The sequence below is a fragment of the Rhinopithecus roxellana genome, chromosome 17 (assembly GCF_007565055.1).
Source record: "Rhinopithecus roxellana isolate Shanxi Qingling chromosome 17, ASM756505v1, whole genome shotgun sequence".
Lineage (NCBI taxonomy): Eukaryota > Metazoa > Chordata > Mammalia > Primates > Cercopithecidae > Rhinopithecus > Rhinopithecus roxellana.
In genome coordinates this window covers 106980395-106999629 of record NC_044565.1, presented here as the reverse complement: position 1 = coordinate 106999629, position 19235 = coordinate 106980395, and the positions used below count along the sequence as shown (strand labels likewise).

The 19235-nt window shown below is 40.1% G+C and overlaps 1 protein-coding gene and 1 long non-coding RNA gene across 8 annotated transcripts in view; one reads left to right on the top strand and one right to left on the bottom strand.

Annotated features, from left to right (window-relative positions):
* Positions 1-1882: 1882 nt before the first annotated feature.
* On the top strand, positions 1883-8388 carry LOC115894369. The gene is made up of 3 exons (XR_004054497.1): positions 1883-2014; positions 2639-2832; positions 8099-8388. It is a non-coding gene; the product is annotated as an uncharacterized LOC115894369 (long non-coding RNA).
* Positions 8389-10286: 1898 nt separating this feature from the next.
* The window catches only part of CCDC138 (coiled-coil domain containing 138), a 92002-nt gene continuing 83053 nt past the window's right edge, over positions 10287-19235 (bottom strand). For 5 of the 7 annotated variants that reach the window (XM_030921804.1, XM_010368788.2, XM_030921803.1 and 2 more), the window contains 2 exons: positions 12216-12354; positions 10287-10788 (listed from right to left, as the gene is read on the bottom strand). In XM_030921804.1, coding sequence (XP_030777664.1) covers positions 10623-10788; positions 12216-12354 — 305 coding nt within the window. In that variant the 3' untranslated portion in view covers positions 10287-10622. The remainder of the gene's footprint in view (positions 10789-12215; positions 12355-19235) is intronic. The other 2 variants (XM_030921801.1, XM_030921802.1) reach the window with 1 other exon arrangement.

Genomic DNA, 19235 nt, shown 5'->3' with positions numbered 1-19235 from the left:
GTTTCCATTTATATGTGGAAGCTAAAAATTTTGATCACATAGAGGTAGAGAGGGAAAGAGATACCAGAGACTGGGAATCAAGAGTGGTGGGAGGAAGAGGATAAGGAGAACTCGGTTAAAGTGTACAAACATACAATAAGTTAGAAGGAAAAAACTCAATGTTCAACAGCTGAGTAGGGTGATTATACTTAACCAACATGTATTGTACTCGGGTGGACAATCCAAACACCCTGACTTGATCACCACACATTATACACGTGTAACAAAATTTCTCATGTATCCCATAGATTTGTACAAATAAAATAGAAAAAGCCTGGTCCCATTAATTCTTTATATTTAAAAAGGAATTAATGTTTACATATATAGTACTTACTTTTCAATTTTATTGCATAACTTTTCATTAAAGTGAGAAAGCCATTACATTCATAAGACAAACACAGTATCAAAGAAGTTAAAGTCATTAGGTAAATGAAATAACGATCATCTCAAATTTGGATGCACATGCTCAATAACTTTTTCTCTCAGCCTAAAGGCCTTATTGGCAGGGAAAAGTTATATGAGAGGAAAACAAAGTGCCAAGCAAACTGCACTGGCCCCCCAGTACAAAGACTCATCAAGGAAATCAAATGTTTTAAAGTTCTGCAAAAGCAACGTGAAAAACCAAAGTTCAGCATTGGGGGCAGGTGAAGGTGGGTTTGTGAATAGGAAGAAAGGTTGGAAGTTTCAGCTCCCTCTACCTGGAAAAGAGATATTGATTAGTACTTATATGAGCTAAACTATCCTTTAGCATCTCTCAGTATTGATTCTCTGCAAAGATTCATATTGCAATATTCCAGTTAGCTCCTTGGGAAGAAATTTTGGTGTAACTATTCTCATTCTACAGACAGGGAAATTCCAGAAGCCACTGCTGATGGGGAGTGGGGAGGGGCTGAAAAACCTGGCCACAGAGCAGAGATGTTTCGAACGATGGTGTGTGGCTTGGCAGGCCCACCTTCAGTTCCTGAGCCTGCACCCAGGAGTGACAAGCCTGGACTCACAGCTGCCTGGCTTTCGAAAGAGAGAAAGAGGTCAAGTGGCCTTTCCCAGCTGGAAGATGCCTGTTGCAGCTGCTTGAGAGTCCCATCCGCGAGGACACAATCTCGAAAAGGGGACCTGCCAGGGCAGCTGTGGCATGTCATTTGCTCCTTGGCCAAAACCATCATCCTTGACTTTCTCATGTTTATTATGTGGAGCTTTGTCACAGGTTCCTACATGAAATACGCTGTCGCTACCATAAAGAAACAAGCAACAACAATACAAAGATCCCTTCTCCTCTTATTCTCTTCAGCGGTGCCCTTTCTTCTATTTTAATTGCATCAAGCTTTTCGGAATGGAAACATATTCACTGTCTCAGAGGTTTCCTTTTCTCACAAAGGATGCTCCACTTCCAGTCAGGCTATGCACTGAATGCCCATTCTGTGCCTTGTGGAATTACACTGCTAGCTCCCATTCTGAGGAGTCTTTATGTCTTCCAAAGTGCCCCTCTACCTGTTTTCTTGGACATTCACAATCTGGGAGACCCAGCACCATGGTCCCTGCTTGACAGGTAAAGCAAGTTGGGCCCAGAGAACTTAAGGGACTTACTAAAAGTTCACATCATTGGGCAGGTGCAGTGGCTCACACCTGTAATCCCAACACTTTAGGAAGCTGAGGCAGAAGGATCACTTGAGCCCTGGAGTTCAAGACCAGCCTGGCAACATAGCGAGACCTCATCTCTACAAACAATATTTTAAAACTTAGCCAAGCATGGTGGTGCACGCCTATAGTCCCAGCTACTGGGATGGCTAAGGTGGAAGGATTGCTTGAGCCCAGAAGGCAGAAGCTACAGTGAGCCAAGACCATGTCACTGCACTCTAGCCTAGGAAACAGAGTGAGACTCTGCCTCAAACAAAAAATCAAAACAAGTTCACATTATTTAGGAGTGATGCTAGCGAGTCTGTGCTGCTCCTGACAGAAAGCAGATGACACCCTCAAGGTGGGTAATTTATGTATGTATGTATGTATGTATGTATGTATGTATGTATGTATGTGAGACGAAGTCTTGCTCTGTCGCCCAGGTTGGAGTGCAGTGGTACGATCTCGGCTCACTGCAAGCTCCGCCTCCCAGGTTCATGCCATTCTCCTGCCTCAGCCTCCTGAGTAGCTGGGACTACAGGTGCCCACCACCACGCCCGGCTAATTATTTTTATTTTTTAGTAGAGACAGGGTTTCACCAGGTTAACCAGGATGGTCTTGATCTCCTGACCTCGTGATCCGCCCACCTCAGCCTCCCAAAGTGCTGGGATTACAGGCATGAGCCACTGCGCCCAGCCGAGGTGGTTAATTTATGAAGGGGCTGTTTACAAAGAGAGGAGTGAGGTTTAGAGAAACCATGAGGGGCAGACCCTGGAGTCACAGAGCACTGTGCCCTGGGGGATACCCTGGAGAAGCAGATGCCCTGTCATCTCCTGATGGCAACACCCACTGGCCAAGCCCAGCAAGAAGCCCACCCTAGTAAGCCTCCCCGGCCAGGGAGGAACGTAGAGTGGAAGGGTCAACAAAGATTCCAGCCCAGCCAGTGCAGCTGGAACTGAATATCCTGAATCCTCTCCTCACTAAGGCAAACCGTTCCGGAGAGAAAACTGCACACATGCGAGCCCTGGGAATCAGGCACACATGGATCGTATCCCAGCCCTGCCCTTGCTGGTTACGTCTGGATCTTCATCTCCTCATCTATATGTCAGGGATGCCACAACTGGCATTGTGCTCAAAACTGAAAGAGGCAATGTCTGAAAAGCACATGGCCCCGTGCAGGTGAGTGCTCAGTAAACAGTGCACATTCTTGTCACTGGTCCCATCTTCATCTTACAGAATTGACAATAATCACAGCCACAGAGATTTTTCCAGTTTGGTCTCATCTCAACTGGGTGCTACAGATTTGCCATGAAATATTTTCAGGGATTTGTATAAATAACTGCAGACCTCATGATACAAAGTATTTCTTGGGCAAATTTCAAGAATTTGAAAGCTGTATCACACCTTCCTCTACACATATCTAAAGGCTTGGGCTCATAAAATATAGAGGATGGGTTGAAACGAAATACAGTGGAAAATAAGAAATGAACACTGCTGAATTCCGTACGAAGTTTAATCTTGATGCTATTATTTAAAGATGACAAGGTCTTTTTTAACCCCACCCTACTTGTGCCATCCTTAAACCCCTACCTCACACCCTTCCAGCAGTCCCAGATCTGCGCACAGTTCCATCTATCTAGGGAAGACTGACGCTCTTAGGTGCTTACCTCTCAGTGCCAGGCCAGCTTAGGATTTCAGGAATTTCAATAACTTAGAGAGATGGCAAGAGAGAGAGAAAGAGGAGGCCTGAGAAGAAAATGAAGAGACATGTGGATATCAGAAGGGCATGGAGGATGCCATGGAAAGTGGATGAGAGGTGAACAGAAGAGGTGAGAGAAAAGGGCCTCAGGGGCTTAACCTGCAATAACACAGCAAGTGAGTACAATGGGTGGGAAGTTTGAACAGGCAAACAAGAGAATGAGATAAAGCACTGCTTTGCCCAATAATGCCCTCCTAAGAACTTTACACTTCTAGAGAATTCCAAACTCTTAAAATCCTTTGCTAGCATAGAAAAGGATCTGATACTTCTGTCTATTCATTAGAAGGGTGTGAGCTCTGCGTTTGCATACAGGCATACTTAATTTTGTTGTACTTCACCTTTATTGTGCTTCACAGATACTGCGTCTTTTACAAATTGAAGACTTGTGGCAACCCTGCATCTTGTGAAAAATGTAATTTGCATTTTTCAAACTTTTCTGTTACTATTATTATATCTGTCATGGTGATCTGCGATCAGTTATTTTTATTTATTTATTTATTTATTTATTTATTTATTTATTTATTTATTTTTTATTTTAGAGACAGGGTCTCACTCTGTTGCCCAGACTGGAGTGCAGTGGTGTGATCATAGCTCACTGCAGCCTCCAACTGCTAGGTTCATGTGATCCTCCTGCCTCAGCTTCTCGAGTTGCTAGGACTACAAGCGCCTGCCACCACACCTGGCTGGTTTACTTTTATTTTTACTCTTTTTGTAGAAACAGGGTCTTGTTATGTTGCCCAGGCTGGTCTGAAACTTCTGCCCTCAAGCAATCCTCCAGCCTCAGCTTCCCAAAGTGCTGGGATTACAAGAGTGAGCCATCGTGCCTGGCCAATAATCTCTGATGTTACTATTGTAATTGTTTCAGGATGCCAAGAACCACACCCATGTAAGACAGCAAACCTAACTGATAAATCTGTGTGTTCTGACTGCTCCACTGACTGGCTGATCCCCCCATCTCTTCCTCTCCTTGGATCGCTCTCCATTTCCTGAGACATAACAATACTGATATTAGGCCAATTAATAACCTCAAAATGCCCTCTAAGTGTCCAGGTGAAAGAGTCTCACATCTCTCACTTTAAATGAAAAGCTAGAAGTGATTGGGTAATTTAGCATGTCCAAAGCCAAGAAAAGCTGAAGGCTAGGACTCTTGCGCCAAACTACGAAGTTGTGAAAGCAAAAGAAAAGTTCTTAAAGGAAATTAGAAGTGCTACTCCAGAGAATACACAAATGATAAGAAAACACAGCAGCCTTATTGCTGATAAGGAGAAAGTTTTAATGGTATTGATAGATCAAATCAGCCACAATATTCCTTTAAGCCAAAGCCTAATCCAAAGCAAGGCCCTAACTCTCTTCAATTCTAAGAAGGCTGAGGAAGCTGCAGAAGGAAAGGTTGAAGCTAGCAGAGGTTGGTTCATGAGGTTTTAGGAAAGAAATCATCTCCATAACATAAAAGTGCAAGATGAAGCAGCAAGTGCTGGTGCAGAAGCTGCAGTAAGTTCTCCAGAAGACTGAGGTAAGACCACTGATGAAGTGACTACACTACACAACAGATTTCCAATGTAGATGAAACAGCCTTCTTCTGGAAGACCATGCCATCTTAGGCTCCACATCTGATTCTAGTTCATTTGCAATTTCCTCCACATCTGCAGTTACTTCCTCCATTGAAGTCTTAAACCCCTCAAAGTCATTCATGAGGATTGGAATCAACTTTTTCCAAACTCCTGTTAATGTTGACATTTTGACCTTCTCCCATGAATTATAAAGTATATATGGAGAAGCAAATTGACTTGAAAGTTGAAATTACGTTTTGGTTCACAGGCTGCAGAATGGATGTTATGTTATCGGGCATGGAAACATTAATCTTGTACATCTCCATTAGAGCTCTTTGGTCACTGGGTGCACTGTTAATAAGTGGTAACGTTTTCAGAAAAGTCTGTTTTATCTGAGCAGTAGGTCTCAACAGCAGGCTTAAAGTATTCAGGAAATGATGCTGTAAACAGACGTGCTGTCATACAGGCTTTGTTCTTCCATTTACAGAGTACAGGTAGGGGAGATTTAGCATAATTCTTAAGGGCCCTAGGATTTTCAGAATGGTAAATGAGCATTGCCAGCTCCATTAAACTCTAACAAGAGAGTCAGCCTGTCCTTTGAAGCTTTGAAGCCAGGCCTTGATGTCTCCTCCCTAGCTCCTCTCTAGCTACGAAAACCTAGAAAGTTTAGCCTTCTAGATGCCATTAAGAAAGTTCATAATTCATGGGAGAAAGTCAGTTGGTACTCACAAAATAACCTGTTAGGATTTTGAATAGGATTTCCATTGTATTTATAGATCAAGTTGGGAAGAACAGACTTCTTAACAATATTGAGTCTTCCTATCTATGAACATGGAATCTACAGTAATGTTCCCTCTTTCGTTTTTGGTATTAGCAATTTGTGCCTTCTCTCGTTTTTTTTTTTTTTTTCCCTTTTAAGTTAGCCTGGCTGGAAGCTTATTAATTTTATTGATATTTTCAAAGAAATAGCTTTTGGTTTTGTTGACTTCCTTTTTTCTACTTCATTGATTTCTGGTCTTTAAATTTTTTTCTTTTGCTTTGGATTTGTTTCTTATGTCTGATCTCCAAGACCAGACATATTGCTAACATATTGCTTTTCCCATTATTTAAAAACAAATGTTTTCAAATAAAAGGTCTCACATATTTGTTACTAAACCACCCTGCTAGTGCATAACATATACACAAAGAGAAAAACGATTTTCCCAGTAAAACATATCTGACTTTGCCACCAGCTCAACCACATGCCTATGTACTCGTAACATTTTTAGTTGCACTGCACCTGGAGAATAGATATAGTCCACCACACTGCTGAAAATAAAAATTTTCTATTTTACATCGTTTACTCTAGAAAAATTGCTTTTGTTATTCCAATAAATTTGGAGGTTGGAAGAGAGGAGGTAAACTCAAGGACTCTAGTTACAACTATAATATGGGTAAAAATCTACTATTGCAAATTCCCACTCCCCTTCAACTAACAGAGCTCTAGTCACAACAATGATAGTGGCTTACTCAGATCTCCCTAACCCCATTTCTTTTTTGATCTATAAAATGGTAACAATTAAAAAACCCATCACAAAGTTATTATGAGGATTAAATAATAATAATATACTAAAAACTTAGCCTGGCCAAAATATATTTTTCTGTTAGAAAGCTAATCTTGTATTTCTGGAATGTATGTTATCCTACTTAATCATGGATTAATGTTTCTGTCATATGCAGTTGGTATTAATTTCTCCATAATTCTTTAAGACTTTTAAATCTTATTCTTTCTCATTTTGCCAACTGTTTGATACTAGGTTCATGCTAACTGCATAAAATGAATTTGATTTTTCTACATTCTGGGACAGTTTAAATAACTTTAAATATTTCATGTTGAAATTTTAAAACAATCCACTTGTAAAACACCTGGACTTGCAGCCATTTAAAAAAATAATTCTTGGCCGGGCGCGGTGGCTCAAGCCTGTAATCCCAGCACTTTGGGAGGCCGAGACGGGCGGATCACAAGGTCAGGAGATCGAGACCATCCTGGCTAACACGGTGAAACCCCGTCTCTACTAAAAAATATGAAAAACTAGCCGGGCGAGGTGGCGGGCGCCTGTAGTCCCAGCTACTCGGGAGGCTGAGGCAGGAGAATGGCGGGAACCCGGGAGGTGGAGCTTGCAGTGAGCTGAGATCCGGCCACTGCACTCCAGCCTGGGCGACAGAGCGAGACTCGGTCTCCAAAAAAAAAAAAAAAAAAAAAAAAAAAAAATAATAATAATAATAATAATAATAATTTCTTTGATAATTTTATAAAAGACTGTAGGCTAGGCGCACTGGCTCATGCTTGCAATCCCAGCATTCTGGAAGGCTGAGGCAGGCAGACTGCTCAAGTTCAGGAGTTCAAGACCAGCCTGGGCAACATGGCAAAACTCTGTCTCTACAAAAAAATTAAATAAATAAATAAATGACTGCAATGGTTTGCTAGTGCAGATTTCTTAAGCCAATTTTGATCTTTCCCTAGAGAATAGTCCATTTCATTCAGATTTTCAAATTTATTAGCACATGACCATAAAGAACAAATAATTTTTAAAACCTCCTTTATTTATCCTAAATATTTTTGTTCTTTTCATGTTCCTGTCATTCTATTTTTTGCTATATCTATTTCATTTTTCTTTTTCAGTGTTTTGAGAATATTTATGCAATTTTTATTTTAATAGTTTCCTTGATATTTTCCAAAAAGATTCTTTATCTTACATGTTTCTAACAGTGAAATGGAACACTTCGACTCTTTCTGATGATAATGTAGAATACTGTACTTAACAGCTCCTCTTTCATCTCTACCTCAATCTCAAGGCCCCATCAATTCTTAGTTTTTGTTAACAAAAGCTAAGATAGTCTTACCCAGATCCTCACTACTAACATATTGCTTTTCCCATTATTTAAAAACAAATGTTTTCAAATAAAAGGTCTCACATATTTGTTACTAAACCACCCTGCTAGTGCATAACATATACCCAAAGAGAAAAACGATTTTCCCAATAAAACATATCTGACGGTCCAGATAGTGGTGACATTTTCAGTCTGATATGGTAAGATGACAGTGACCTTGATACAGCATAAATATGTGTGCCATCTCATTTGCAATTGCTTACAGACCCAGCGTGGTTCCTCTCCAGTGTCTCCTCTTGGAACTGTACCTGATTTTATCATCAGTTTTCATCTGAATACAATGGGGAATGAGACGATTTTGCTTTTGTTTCTTGGCCTGAAATCACTTGACCCTGAAAGACTTATGAAGACAGGGTGAGAAATGGAGTCAACTGTACACATCATGATGATGGAGGAAGGAAGAGCGAGGGGGCTGCTTTTTCCATTATTTACCCTTTTGAGGAATTTAACATCTCACTGCATCTTATAAACAGTTACAACAATTATTTAATGTTTAAGTTGTTTCAGTGTTCCGTGCTTTTGATATGAGGTTGATTTAATAAACTGTTTTCTTTTCTTTTTTTTTTTTTTTGAGACGGAGTCTCGCTCTGTCGCCCAGGCTGGAGTGCAGTGGCCGGATCTCAGCTCACTGCAAGCTCCGCCTCCCGGGTTTACGCCATTCTCCTGCCACAGCCTCCCGAGTAGCTGGGACTACAAGCGCCCGCCACCTCGCCCAGCTAGTTTTTTATATTTTTTAGTAGAGACGGGGTTTCACCAGGTTAGCCAGGATGGTCTCGATCTCCTGACCTTGTGATCCGCCCGTCTCGGCCTCCCAAAGTGCTGGGATTACAGGCTTGAGCCACCGCGCCCGGCCAATAAACTGTTTTCTTTCATCTCTAAGTTGATTAATCTTTAAGTCATTGCTTTCTCCAGAACAGTACGTAAGTGGTATCATATCTCAACGCCTGAATGTCTGAAGGTCTTTCCATTGTCCCCACTTATGAAAGGCATCTTCACTAGGGATAAAGTCTTGGATTAAAAATCTTCTCCTCTACAGCTCCCTATTACCTTCCAGCATTCTATAAGGCTAGCCTGGTTTTTCCTTTCTTGTAAGTAACTGGCTTTTGTTTGTGCTTTTATCCTTATAAATTAACATTTGGCCAGGAAGCATCTAATTATAGAACTCTTTTCTCATAGGTTTTTCTGGAACATGATGAGCCCTTTCAATCTGTACATGCAGCTCTTTCTTTGGCCGCCAGAATCTTTATTCAACTATATTTCTGAATATTGCTTCCGCTCCATTTGTTCTGTTCTCTTCTTCAGAAACACCAAATGCCGCCCTGCAGAAGTGCCAGGCTCTGTCCTAGAATCTGCCATCCACTCTCATGAGTACAATCTCTATGTACTCTGAGTTCTGAGAGAACTTCTTGTTTGTTCTTGTCATGCTAATCCTATTTTATGAAGTATTGATGTTATTTTTTCTTTCTAATGTGCACTTTGGCTTCTGTATTTTTATTTTACTTACTTTTATTTTTTTGAGACAGAATCTCACTTTGTTGCCCAGGCTGGAGTGCAATGGCACAATCTTGGCTCACTGGAACCTCTGCCACCCAGGTTCAAGTGATTCTCCTGCCTCAGCCTCCCGAGTAGCTGGGATCACAGGCACCTACCACTGCCCGGCTAATTTTGTATTTTTAGTAAAGACGGGGTTTCACCATGTTGGCCAGGCTGGTCTTGAACTCCTGACCTTTGGTGATCTGCCCACCTCAGCCTCCCAAAGTTCTGGGATTATAGGCGTGAGCCACCGCGCCTGGGCTTCTGCATTTTTAAGTTTCTGTGGTTCCACCATTCTCACTTTGGCCTGTTCTTTCATTATGGCTTTCTGTTTCTACTTCAAAAATGGCACATTTTCTGGTATTTTTTTGAAGAGGCCCAGTCGTTTCTTGAAAATTTCTTCTAACTCCTGAAACTGAGATTATACACTGATCATATATGATTTTATGACTTTTTAACACAATGTTCCTCAGTATCTTGTCCTAAGTCCCAAGTTTTACCACCTTTACTTCACCCAGACCTCTGGCCACTTTACTCATCTTTGGCTATACCAAGAGATATTTCTGGTAACAGGACTATTATTTTTGTTTACCTTTCGATGTTTAAAAAATGTCTTGCCTTGTATTACATGCTCCAGTAATAATTATTTTGAAAACAAAAAAAGTTTTTAAACCTGTGAACAGCACAATAAAAAACAACTTTTTCTATCCCACAAAGAGCACAATAAAAAAAAAAAATCATTTGTTAATCTAGGATACAGTATATAGAAAAGTTATGGTATCAAGACAATAGTTTAAAGATATATACTTTTGCTTTCAAAAGGAAGGATTCTAATATATTAAGAAAATAGAAAGACAGTATTATTTAACCCTGTTCTCACATGAGCACCGATTTTATTCCAAATAATCACATAATTAAGAAAGAAATTTCCTAATATATTTTTACAAAAAGTAACTTCAGTGTCATACATTCTAGAAATGTCATCTTGTACATTAGCACTACCTTACTTGAACTGAAACATTCCAAAAGTTCCAATACCTTCTACAGATTTCATTTTTAAAGTTCAAAAAAAGTACTTATTTTTCATGATAAATGATGCTACTGATAACTTTCCTTGGTAGAATTGTAGTTACTTTGGTAATTTCTACATGTTTATAAATAAGCACCACATATACTATATTAAAAAATTAGCCAGTCTAATGGCTTGCACTGGAGACCAGGGAGTTACATTTTGTTAAACCCAAATTGAACAGAGTTGAATTTAGATTAATACAGAGAAATGCATGCTCTGGATTTGTTGTCCTTTGTATTTCTTGAAGCATCAGATGAATTGTAAAAAGTTCAAAGAGCTTCTTATTACTCCTGTTAAAAAAAATGAATATATTATTTAATTACACATACTTAAGAGAGTTTATCTGCAATGACACGAAAGATAATTTATGTGTAAACATGAGGAAACAGCATCTGTTTTTAAAAACAGTGGAGAAAATAGGCGACTAAAATATTAAGATGCTGAAACAAACAAAATAGGTTTTAGGAGATAAACCTGAAGCAGAAAACCACTGGGGGGAAAAAAGGAAACTTTTTCTTCATTTGAGACAAGGTCTTGTTCTGGCACCCAGGTGGAGTGCAGTGGCATGAACACAACTTACTGCAGCCTCAACCTCCCCAGCTCAAGCAATCCTCCCACCTCAGCCTCCCAAGTAGCTAGAACTACAGGTACACACCACCAAACCTGGCTAATTTTATTTTTTGTAGAGACATGGTGTCACTATGTTGCTAAGGCTGGTCTTGAACTTCTGGGCTCAAGCAATCCTCCTTCCTTGGCCTCCCAAGGTGCTGAGACTATAGATGTGAACCACTGTGCCCAGCCTGGAACCATTTTATAATTCTGAAAACTGCACCCTATTCACTATTAGCATGAGAATTTTTTTTTCACTGCTGGCAAAGCAAACATTTGATCATGCTATTTTGAGTAAGCAGGCCTTTTTAAAGTGGCAGAATATTGGTCCATCTTTTGACTTGGTTACAGAATACTTGTTCAACCATCCTCTTTCTAATGACCTGTCAGTAATTTCATTTCAATCATTAAGAATTTATGTGTCTTATTTCCTTGTCTAGCTATTTTTACCTCTTGAGAGAATTTGTCAAATAACCTTATGTACTATCCTAATACAAAAGGATTTACATCTTTTGTGGTCTTAAAGATCTTTTTATTTTCACCTGTGGTATTAGAGAATACCAGTATGCAAGAATTTATTCTGATATTATTACTTGGTTGCTAAAAACTGCTCTTACTTTTATATGATTTATTTAAAGTTCACTTACCTGAAATGAGCCATAGAAACAACTAGATGTTCTGAGATCAGAACTCTAATTCTAGTCTGTCACTAAATATGTGGTCTTAGATCAGCCTTAGTATTCATGAATCTTAATTTTCTACATCTGTATAACGGAAATTTTTATTTAATAATGAAAGCTTAAGTAGCATGGGATTCAGAAAGGTCTAAATCAAGCTTGTCCAACCTGCAGCCCACGGGCTGCAAGCGGCCCAGGACGGCTTTGAATGCCGCCCAACACAAATTTGTAAACTTTCTGAAAATACTACGAGGTTTTGTTTTGTTTTTAGCACATCAGCTATCACTAGTGTTAGTGTATTCATGTGTGGCCCAAGGCAATTCTTCTTCATCCGTGTGGCCCAGGGAAGCCAAAAGATTAAACACCCCTGGTCTAAATGATCACAGTAAGGTATTTTTCAATAAAAAATGTTAGCAATAAGAAATTCTTACTTGATTTTGGAAAGTTTCTGTAAAATAATACTGAGTTTTTCTAGTATTTGAAGATCAAGCTTAGGGGCTCGAAGCAGCACAGAGCAAGTACGAAAAAATGAAGAGTTGCTACAGGCTTCCAGGAAAGGCTGCAAGGATTCTGCAAAATAAATCAACAGTGCTTTACCTTTAGGGAGCAGCTAAAAAGGAAATTAAAAACAAATTAAAATCAGAACTATGTGAGGCATTTATAAATATTCATTTAGATTTTCATTCTTTTCATACTTAAATTTTTGAGTGAAAATATCATTTGAAAAATTAAAACATCTACTGGCTCTTATTCAACAATGCAAACAAAAGATAAGATTATTTACCCTAATATTAAATTCCTAATAGGCAAAATCTAGAAGAAATCCCATGTTTGAAAGAAAGGAGGAAAGCCATTTCTTCAGTAAGTTCATAATAAGTTCAGTTTAAATACTGCAATTAGCAACAAGAAATTCTGCTTAAGTAGTAAGTTTAAAAAAAAAAAAAAATCAAAGAGCCCCCACATTTGTGAATTTCACTTGAATATTAATGACAACTTACATAGTCACTGGATAAGGAAGAACCTTTGGAGCATGAAAGCAAAAAGGGAAAAATTCATTTAAAAAAAAAGACTAGTCTCACATTTAATTTATATGCGACTCTGGACTTTTACGTTGGAAGCTATTACAAGACTTGCGGGGCTATTTAGATGAAATGAATTATTTTGTTTATGAGAAGGACATGAGATGTGGGGGCCTGCAGGCAGAATGCTATAGTCAGAATACTTGTCCCCCCTAAAACTCATGCTAAATTTAATTGCTATTCTAATAGTATTAAGAGGGGGGACCTTTAAGAAGAGGTGATAAGGCCATGAGGCTCCACCCTCATGTGTGAGTGCAGCCCCCTCTTGCTCTCTCTTGCCCTCTTGTCTTCTGCCAGGTGATGATGCAACAAGAAGCCCTCCAAGATGCCGGCACCTTGATACTGGATTTCCCAGCCTCTAGAATATAAGCCATTAAACTTCTGTTCATTATAACATACCCAGTCTCAGGTATTCTGCGATAGTAGGATAAAACAGACTAAGTGGTATATGCTAGGAATGGAGCACTGGAGACAATGGTTATGTGCCCTTTGCATGCAACTATGTGGTAAAAGTAGGGTAACCAAACGCATTACTTTCACAATAATAGTCCAACAAAAGCATGGTCTAAACATAGTTTACCGAGTTATGTGTGTGTGAGTCTTTGTGTATGTGTGTTTGTGTGTGTGTGTGTGAGAGAGAGAGCCTGACAGAGCGTGAGTCCACGTGAGAGAGTGTTACACAGAATCTTCCTAAAGACTAAAAACTTAGGTTACAGATACAGCACACATAATCTACAAATAGAGCTAAAAATAAATCAACTGAAATTTCAAGCAGCCTCATTAAACAACCATACACAGTTTTAGTTCAGGTCCTGAGACATGATTCATATGAACTGTAAACAAGAAAGTTAACTATTGTATAGCTAACAGAATTCAAACTAGTGCGTAAAGAACAACCTAAATCGGCTGGGCACGGTGGCTCATACCTGTTATCCCAGCACTCTGGGAGGCCGAGGCAGGTGGATCACCTGAGGGCAGGAGTTTGAGACCAGCCTGCCCAAAATGGCAAAACCCCATCTCTACTAAAAACACAAAAAATCAGCCAGGGCTGGTGGCGGGCGCCTATAATCCCAGCTACTCGGGAGGCTGAGGCAGGAGAATTGCTTGAACCTGCAAGGCAGAGGTTGCAGTGAGCCGAGATCGTGCCACTACACTCCAGCCCGGGCAACATGAGCAAAACTCAATCTCAAAAAAAAGAACAACGTAAATCATTACCAGAAAGTTAACTGAGGGGTTCTTAACATATGTACAATCTACAGTATCAATGTTTTCAATCAAAAAGCCCAGAAAGCACACAAGAAAATTATAATCATTTTTCTGCATACTGCAAAAGCATGAAAGAGAACACATCTTACTTTATTTTACTGTACTTTTATCTAAATCAAGTCTTTGGCACACATTTAAGGGTTATTACACGAAGCCCCAAATAGAATCCCAAGCCAAATAAAAGTAAACTTCCTTATATGACCTCTGCAATGGAAAAAAAACCCAACATCCCCCAAACATTTTAATATATCAGAATTATTTTAAAAGTGAAGCCTGTACAGGTCTTTTAGAAGTAAAAGAGGTCCAGCCGGGCACGGTGGCTCACACCTGTAATTCCAGCACTTTGGGAGGCCAAGGTGGGCAGATCACGAGGTCAGGAGATCGAGACCATCCTGGCTAATACTGTGAAACCCCGTCTCTTCTAAAAATACAAAAAATTAGCCAGGCGTGGTGGTAGACACCTGTAGTCCCAGCTACTCGGGAAGCTGAGGAAGGAGAATGGTGTGAACCCAGAAGGCGGAGCTTGCAGTGAGCCCAGATCATGCCACTGCACTCCAGCCTGGGAGACAGAGCAAGAATCTATCTCAAAAGAAAAAAAAAAAAAAAAGGAAGTAAAAGAGGTTCACTGGTTTGGTTTCCAATTTCTCTTTTAAAGCTGTGAGGCAGATGTAAAATATAGGAGAGAAAAAGTTCTGGGATTCTGTAGATGAGACAGGCTAACTATAAAATAAGAAACATTGTGGTTTTAACATTTTTTCAATACTACAATGTTCAAATGGATTACATCCTTTCAAGTTTAGAATTTTGACCTGAATACACTTGGTGTTATGAACTGAACATTTCTGTCCCCGTCTAAATTCCTATGTTGAAAGCCTAATCCCACTGTAATAATTATGGTGGGAGGGGGCCTACAGCAGGTAATTATAGCGTAAGAGTAGAAACCTCATGAATGAGTTTAGTGCTGGTTCTAATCTGAATGTCCCCCTCAAACTTCCTATGTTAAAACTCCCAAGGTGATGGTTTTCGGAGGAGGGGACTTTAGGAGGCAGTTAGGTCATGAAGGCTCCACCCTCATGAATAAGATTAGTACCATTATGAGAGGTTTGAGGAAGCCTGTCTGCCCCTTCTGTGATGCTATAGCTAGAAGGTACCATCTATGAGAAACAGGCCCTTATCAGACTGAATCTGCTGGTGCCTTGGTTTTAGACTTCCCAGCCTCTAGAAATGTGAACGGTAAATTTGTTTATAAATTATCCAGTCTGAGAATTTTGTCATAGGAGCCTGAACATACTAAGACAGAAGTTGGTACCAGTAGCAGGAAGCTGCCGTAACAAATCCCTAAAAATGTGGAAGTAACTTTGGAACTGGGTAATGGGTAGAGCCTGGAAGAGTATGGATGTGCATGCTAGAAAAAGCCTACACTGCTGTGGAAGGAGCATTAAGAGTGGTGAGGGCTCAAAAGAAAAGGAGAACTGTTGAGAAAGCTTTGATCTTCTTAGAGATTACCTTAGTGGTCACAATCAAAATGTTGGATGGTAAAGGCCACTCTAATGAGGTCTCAGAAAAAAACGAGAAACATGTTACTGGAAACAGAAGAAAAGGTGATCTTGTAATAAAGTGGCAAAGAACCTGGTGGGATTGTGCTTGTGTCCTAGCGCTCTGTGGAAGAAATCTGACAGTGATGAAACAGGATATTTAGTGGAAAAAATATCCAAGCAAAGTCTTGAGGGTGCTTTGTGGCTTGACTTACGGTAAAATGTGAGAAGATAGAAACAAATAAAAGATGAAATCTATAATCACAAGGGAAGCAGAATTTAAAGATTTGGAAAATTCTCATCCTAGCCATGTTGTAAAGAATGATACAGCATGTTGAGGAAAGAAACCAAAGGTGCGGTGCAAGCATCTGTTAAGGAGATTCGTGTGAATGGAGAAGCCAGGTGCTATTCATCGAGACAATGGGAGAAGGACTAGTAAGGTATTTCAGAGATGCCCAGAGTTGCCCAACCCATCACAGGCCCAGAACTCTGGGGCCTGTGGCAGAACAATTTCAAGGCTCTTCTCCCTAAATTCTGGTGTAGTGCTCCTTGGTAACCTCCGCTGTTGTTCAAGTAGGCTTAGGTGCAGCTCAGATCACCCTTCTAGAAGGCACAGGTGATAAACCTTGGCATGGTGTTTACACGGTGCCATCTCCACGGGTGTGCAAGTGCATGAGCTGTGATGGTGTGGCTGCCTCCACCTATATTCAAAGGATGCCAGAAAAGCATGAGTGTCCAGGCTGAGAGCTGTCATGGGGCAGGGCCACTGCGGAAAGCCCCCAATAGAGTGATACGAAGTAGAGGTCTGAGGGCAGAGCCAACACAGAGAGCCTCCTCTAGGGCAATGCTCAGACATGCCATGGGATGGGGGCTGTCTCTGAAACCCTGGAAGGGTAGGACCTACCAGTGTGCAACTCCAGCCTAGGAGAGACACAAGATTCCAATCTGTGAGAGCTGCAGCATGGTCTGTGCCATGCAAAAAAACAGGGGCAGAGTCGCCCAGAACTTGAGGCTGGATATGGTCTGGATATTTGTGCCCTCCAAATCTCACATTGAAATGTAATCCCCAGTGTTGGAGATGGGGCCTGGTGGGAGGTGTTTGGATCACTAGGGTGGATTCCTCAATGAATAGCTCAGCATCATGCCCTTGGTGATGAGTGAGTTCACATGCAATCCGCTTGTTAAAGAGAATGTGGCACCTCCTTCCTCTCTCCTGCTCCTATTCTTCCATGTAACTTGTTGGCTTCTTGCTGACTTCTACCATGATTTTGAGTTTCCAGAGACCCTCACCAGAAGCAGATGGCAGCACCATGCTTCCTGTACAGCCTGCAGTACCATGAGACAAAATAAAACCTCTTTTCTTTATAAATTACCCAGTCTCAGGTATTCCTTTATAGCAACCTAAGTCCTACCCCAATGTGTCCAGAGGCAGGACATGGAATCAAAGATTATTCTTGAGCCTTAAGAGTTAATGCTGTTTACCTTGTTGGTTTTAGACTTGCTTGGGATTTATCTATCATTTCTTTCTTCCTATTTTTCCCTTTTGGAATGGAAATGTCTGTGCTATGGCTGTCCCACCACTGTGTTTTGAATGCACATAAACTGTTTCATTTCACAGGCTCACAGCTTGAGAACAACTGGCCTCATCCACATCTGATTTAAATGATATTAGGTTAAACTCTGGACTTTAGACTTCTTAGTTACGGAATGAACGTATTCTGCATATGAGAAGGACATAAATTTTGGGGGCCAATGGCAGAATGCTATGGTGGGGGGAGGAAGAGGAGGAGGGAGGAAGAGGAAATGATCACACTCTTCTCTGAATTCTCCCAGGCAACAATGAATGCCTGAAGACAACAGAGCAATGTTTATTTACCAAGTTCTGAACAAAAGCAAAAGAGATTAAAAACCACTCAGCCAAGATCTGGTTAAGTATAAAAGCCTCAGGCATTCTCAAACATGAAGTACCTCTTTAAATCGGTGGAGGGAAGTAGGGCAAAGTATGTGTGAGAGGGGGAATTAAAAGATCATTCAAAATTAAGAACACAGACATGGAGAAGCCACAGTAAAAGGATTAGTCTTGAGCACTGAATATAATTAACTGTGAAACTAGATAAAATCAAGCTAGTTATGTAGCAAATGTGGAAATTGTAGTCACAAAACAAAAGGTAAAAATATAAACTATGAGTATAAAAATAGCAGTATCGCTTAAAAATCGGAAAGTTGAGGTGGGGAAGATGAAAAGTGCAACACTGCCCATGTCCTCATCTTTCAGGCTGGAAGTCAGTCAATTCTGTGTAGAACATAGTATTGAAACAGGGCATACAATTAAAACATGGATAAAATGGTAAATTTTATGTTATGTATATTTTATCAACATAAACAATGTACAAAAAATGGGACGTTTTTTATCTTGTTTTTTTTTTTTTTTAACAGAAGGAACTTTTATTTTTTTTGGAGACGAAGTCTTGCTTTGTTGCCCAGGCTGGAGTGCAGTGGCACGATCTCGGCTCACTGAAGCCTCCTCCCTCCAGGTTCAAGGGATTCTCCTGCCTCACCTCCGAGTAACTGGGATTACAGACACACACCACCATGCCCAGTTAATTTTTGTATTTTTTTAGTAGAGTTGGGGTTTCATCATGTTGGGCCAAGCTGGGCTTGAACTCCTGACCTCAAGAGATCCACCCACCTCGGCCTCCCAAAGTGCTGGGATTACAGACGTGAGACACCACGCCTGGCCAGGAATTTATATTTTAAAAAATTTATGACTCAAATCCATTTTATTTTTCCTGTTGAATACTATTTCATTAAATAACATGTATAATGCATGCCATTTCTGTAAAAGTATTTCCTTCTATCCATCCATTTCTTCATGTGAACGCAACCAGAGGAATGTGTCTAAAATAATGTTCACCTAACATTAATGATGACTATTTCCAAATAATGAGGTTCATTTGAATTTTTTGAGTTCTAAAAGCTTATTTATATTCATTCTTTAAATTGGTGTTAAATATGCATAACACTTATCATTTTAACCATTCTTAAGTGTTCAGTTCTGTGGTATTAAGTAAATCCACATTACTGTGCAAACATCCACCTCCAGAGCTTTTTCCATCTTCCTCTGAAACTGCACACATTAAACAATAACTTCGATTTTTCCATTTCCCTCTTGTCCAACACCTGACAATCACCAATCTACTTATTTCTCTACTCCAGGCACCTCATGTAAAAGGAATGGCTTGTTTCATTTAGCATAATGTCTTCCAGGTTCATCCATTCTGTAGCATGTATCAGAATTTCATTTCTTTCTTAGACTGAATAATATTCTACCATATGTACATACCACATTTACCTTTGCTGCTTTCCAGATACTCTTTGTTTTTCACTTTTGACAGTTTCATGATAATGTGTCTTGATGTCAGACTCTGGGTTTATCAAACGTGGATTCCTTGAGTTTCTCTGATTTGTAGTGCTGTGTCTTTCCTCAAATTTGGTAAGTTTCCAACTATTATTTCCATAAATTATCTCTCCACCCTTTCTCTTTTTTCTTTCTGGACAGCCGTGCATCAAT